General features: G+C 49.3%; 1 protein-coding gene across 1 annotated transcript in view; it reads left to right on the top strand.

Moving 5' to 3' along the window:
* The window catches only part of LOC127062608 (probable serine/threonine-protein kinase tsuA), a 34486-nt gene that overhangs the window by 25287 nt on the left and 4199 nt on the right, over positions 1-5000 (top strand). The window contains exons 2-3 of the mRNA XM_050991120.1: positions 1034-1807; positions 3414-5000. The exon at positions 3414-5000 is cut by the window's right edge and continues 4199 nt beyond it. Of these exons, the coding sequence (XP_050847077.1) occupies positions 1034-1807; positions 3414-4762 (2123 nt within the window). The 3' untranslated portion in view covers positions 4763-5000. The remainder of the gene's footprint in view (positions 1-1033; positions 1808-3413) is intronic.

Raw genomic sequence — 5000 nt, 5'->3', positions numbered from 1 at the left:
ACATTGCTAACGACGACGACGACGACGTCAACAACAACAACAACAACAACAACAACAATAACAACAACAACTATAATAATTTATACCCCGAATATATCTCGTCTTTTAACAATCGTTATATTACTGTTCCATACTCTCGTTCTTATTTTTCGTCTAATAGTTGCGAACTGTCATAGCAAATAAGTGGACTTCATTCTCAAATCGACAAAGGACCTATCGGTGATCACTGTGATAATATTTTGGTAGGTAGGAGGAGTGACTCTCCTACCACTGAGAGAGATACCTACCTACCTACCTACCTACTTACCCACCCCACCCCACCCCCCACCCGGTAGTCCTCCCCAACCTCCCTCTTCTCGCGTCGAGAGGGAGGAGAACGCGTCGAGGAGTTCGTAGTATCGGCGCGACCGGTGCTGGAGGAGGATACGAGAGAAGCGAACCGGACACCGGATCGTGCCGAGAAAAAGAAAAAGAAAAAGAGAGAAGCTGACTTGTGCTCTTAGTTTGTCGCGGTGTTGTTCTCGTTGATCTGGTACGTGCCGCCACGATACTCGTCGTTGTCGTCGTCGTCGTCGTCGTCGTCGTCGTCGTACTGCTGGTATCGCGCGCGGAGACAAGTTTTTCCGGGCGGCGTCGAGTCCTCTCGCGCCTTTAAACAAGCTCTTAGGCGACGCGGAACGCGCGTGTCGGGGGACGAATGAAAAAGAGAAGCGCGCGCGTGTCCCGAGTGCTCGAGATCGCTACTAATCCAGTGACGTAGACAAGAAGGCACGATTAAGAGAGAGAGAGAGAAAGAGATAGAGAAAGATATATATATATATATATACGGACATACATACGTATATATATATAGAGAGAGAGAGAAAGAGAGTGACAGGGACATTCGTGGGTGGAGTGGGTTAATTTCACTTTGGGGTTGTCGCGCGACGCAACTCTAGAGAAAAGATTTTCTCATCGTTGTGTAGTCGGGCCAACCGAGGAAGGAGCAAGTGGTAAATAACCATAATAATTGCGTTGAACGATACGACCACAGGCGAGGACACGCAGTGCGCCAGTACTGGGACCACCGCCGCCACCACCACCACCACCGGCACCAGTAACACCGAGGAGACCGTCGACGCTCAGCCAGGCGATCAGCTGCTTCAGAGGATGACGATGGACGGCATGGAGGTGGTGGGCTCGCAACCTCACGCGGCCACCAGCCCTTTTCTCTTATCATCACCGCCTTTAGGACATCATCATCATCATCATCATCACGCGACCTTCAATCTACAAACGGTACAGCTAAGTTTTGACGCCTGTTTACCGTACAACGCTTCTTCCTCGACGTCGGCATCGGTGGGCTGCGGTGTCGGCGCTACTTCGAGCCCCGCCAGCACAGCATCCTCCTGTGCATCCTTGGCAACAGCCTCGACCAAGACCATACCGACCCTATCGTTAACCTCCTGCGTGCCACTGCACTCGCAGCATCAGAATAACTCGTCCGACTCGTCCGAACACTCCCACGCCCGGCATCATCATCACAATCATCACCATCACCATCATCACCATCGATTGGACGATCACCAACAACATCATTGTCACGTCGACACACCGTGCTCTTCGCCCGGCGACGTTAACGATGTTTCCAAAAGACATCGGCAAACCGATGACAATGACAAAGATTATACCAGGAACTGCAACGACGATCTTCAAGATCCAAACGAGAAGGACAAGCCCGGTGACCTGAACACGCCGGTTACCACCAGCAGCGATCTACCATCCTTCTTTGGCCCCTCCGCGCTGGTCGAACCGCCACCGATCTCAGGTACCTATATACCGTCCCAACAAACCTATCCGATCTTCCTATATTCCTATTACCATTTTATTTTCATCTAAGACAAACGAAATATAATATGTAGATACATATGGATATATATAATATATATTATATATGATATATCATATATAATATCATATATAATATATATATACATACATATACATATAACCTTACTCTTTTACTACCACTCCAATCGTACTACGATATCTGTTGTAAATATGAATTAAAAAAAAAAATCAACGTAAAAGTAAAAAGCAAGAAAAAAAGAGAGAAAGAGAGACAGAGAGAGAGAGAGAAAGCATCGATGCAAGGTTCTCGGCTTCCAACTGGAAATCAATTGGCCTTGCACCCTCTCGTCTCGTCGGTGCATCGTGGAAAGCGAACTTTCGCTTTCCTCCCGAGCACGCGACCTCCGTACACTCCTGATACCCTTGTCGGTAAACCGGCTATCACATACGAACGTCCCTCCTTTTTCCGAGGATTTCGTTCGATCCTCGGCACGATCTTTCTCAAAGATCAACGTGATACAATCATCGAATCGCGCTTAAAGAATTGAGTCTCCCGTTCTCGTTTTACAAAAAAAGAACAAAATTGAAAAAACTTTGTGATACGACACCGCTGACGTACTCATATCGCTTGGCTCGCGAGAACGGCTAATATCGAACGTGTCCGCCTGTCGCGGATCAATACTCGGCGACCCCGACATTCAGAAGCCTCCTCTCCTCCCTCTACCCCCTTTTTACTCCCCCTCTTCCTCTTCCTCCTCCTCTTTCTCCTCTTCCTCCAACTCCTCTCGTCATCCCTTGCTAGATTCATTCATGCTTCCAAGCGAACCCCACCTCGCTCGCTACCCCGAACGTCTCTCCCTTCGACACCTTTACACCCACCACCAGGCAGTTTTTACTGTGAAACCGTTCCCGTTAAGCTCTCTCTTTCCTTTATCTCTCTTTCTCTTTCTCTCTTTATCTCTCTCACTTTTTTCTCTCTTTCTTTCTCTCTCGCTCTCTTTGTCTTTTCTTTTTTTACACGTCATTATATTTCATCACGTTTATATATCGGACCTAGTGCTATTTCTATTTATGATTTTCCTTTAAAATGAAAACCCGTTTTCCATACCTCCGACTTGATAATTTCGAATGTCTATTATCTTGTTTCAAAGTTTTCGTACTCGTGTTTGTCATATTTTCGTGAGATGACAGAAAGGGAGTGCGAGAGAGAGAGAGAGAGGGAGAGAGAGAGAGAAGAGTTAAAGAATGATTGTGTACGTAGGAAGGAAGTAACGAACCGGCAGGATGCAGACGACAGATAGGACTAGTCGGTACGCTCTCGACTCGAAGATAAATTCACCCCCGTATCGCGTGACTCTTCCTGCCAGTTCGCTCGCCTCTCGGCGTATACTGAACCTGGTGACAAAAACGATGAGCACGTATAACGGATTCGAAGGATCGCACGATATAATAGTTCTAACTTCTATTCTATGCATTGTACATACCTACATACGTACGCGAGCATGAGAAACTCGTAGTAGTAAGAATGGAAGCAATGCGCGACGAACGGATAATACTAATCGAGGAATCCTGACGATTTGCAGGCAGCCTGGCGGGCGAAGACCTCTCTTTGGAAGAGGCAACAGCGGAGGAAGACGAGAACGGTGGTCCAGCCAGTAGGGATCATCGTTCGCATCATCATCATCACCACCATCATCAAGAAACGCAGGATAGCGGTACGACGGGTGCACCGTCCTCCGATAGTCCCTCGCGTCATCACCAAACTCAGGACGATGCTGATCGTTGCAACGTTTTACAAGGTGGCGTCATACTCTATTCCTCGCCTCATTCCACGTCGTCGGTCTCGACGACTGCCGCAACAAGCGTCAACATCTGCAACGTTCCGACCCTAACCTACCGTGGAGTCTTTACGACTACCTGCACGCAGTCGCCGCCGCTTAACAGTCTACAGACTCAACAGCAGCAGCAGCAGCAACAGCCACAGGCCAGCAGCCAAGAACTTTGGGCTCCTCTACCCTCGCCGACATTGACATTGACCGGGCAAACTTTTCTCCACCCCACCCTCCACTCAAGCCCCTACGGAAACGAGACGGTCGAGCTACTACAGGTCGAATCGAAGCCACCTCCACCTCCCGGTTACCACGACACGCCGACTACGACCCCGCCGGCCTGGATAACGGCGCACGAGGAAACCTACGATCCCGGTCTTCTTTCCCATCATCATTCTCATCATCATCATCAGGAGACTGCGCTTAAGCAGGAACCAACGGGCACGAGCGGTTACCCTAGCACCGTCCAACAACCTCAACAGCAACAGCAGCAGCAACAGCAACAGCAGCAACAACAACAACAGCAACCACCGCCACCACCTCAAGGACCTCAACCGCAGCAACAACAACAACAACAACAGCAACAACAGCAACAACAACCAACCGGTACAACCGGTGTCCAACTCGCGGAATACAATCCTAGCACGTCGAAAGGCCACGAAATCCTATCCCAGGTCTACCAACAAAGCGCCCTACCCCTCAGGCTGGTACCAGTTAAACCACGAAAGTATCCCAACCGACCGAGCAAAACACCGGTTCACGAACGCCCTTACGCCTGCCCGGTCGACGGCTGTGACCGTAGATTCTCGCGAAGCGACGAACTTACCCGGCACATTCGCATCCACACAGGACAAAAACCGTTCCAATGTCGCATCTGCATGCGTTCCTTTTCGAGGAGCGACCATTTAACCACCCACGTACGCACCCACACAGGCGAAAAACCGTTTTGTTGCGATCAGTGCGGACGAAAGTTTGCTAGGAGCGACGAAAAGAAGAGGCACGCTAAGGTGCATCTCAAACAGAGACTGAAACGCGAGGCTACAGCTCATGGTAATCCGAGAACTCATTCGCAGGCACACTCGTCACCTACTTGCAATCAGTAACGAGCAGCTTGACTTTCGTTTCTGTATTTGCGCGTCGCCGATGTTGGCGCCGATCAGACTCCATCTGATTCCCCCACCTCTCTCTCTCTCTCTCTCTCTCACACACTCTCACTCTCCCTCTGCCCTCTCACTCGATCACTCTTACTCTCTCTCTCTCTCTCTCTCTTTTCTCTCTTTCTCTTTGTCCTTTACTTTCACTCTTTCTCTTCTATTTTTCTCTTTCTTTTTGTCAATACCT

Source organism: Vespula vulgaris, chromosome 3, assembly GCF_905475345.1.
Source record: "Vespula vulgaris chromosome 3, iyVesVulg1.1, whole genome shotgun sequence".
NCBI classification, from domain to species: domain Eukaryota; kingdom Metazoa; phylum Arthropoda; class Insecta; order Hymenoptera; family Vespidae; genus Vespula; species Vespula vulgaris.
The sequence above is the reverse complement of the archived record's forward strand: the minus strand, read 5'-3'. Positions and strand labels throughout refer to the sequence as shown.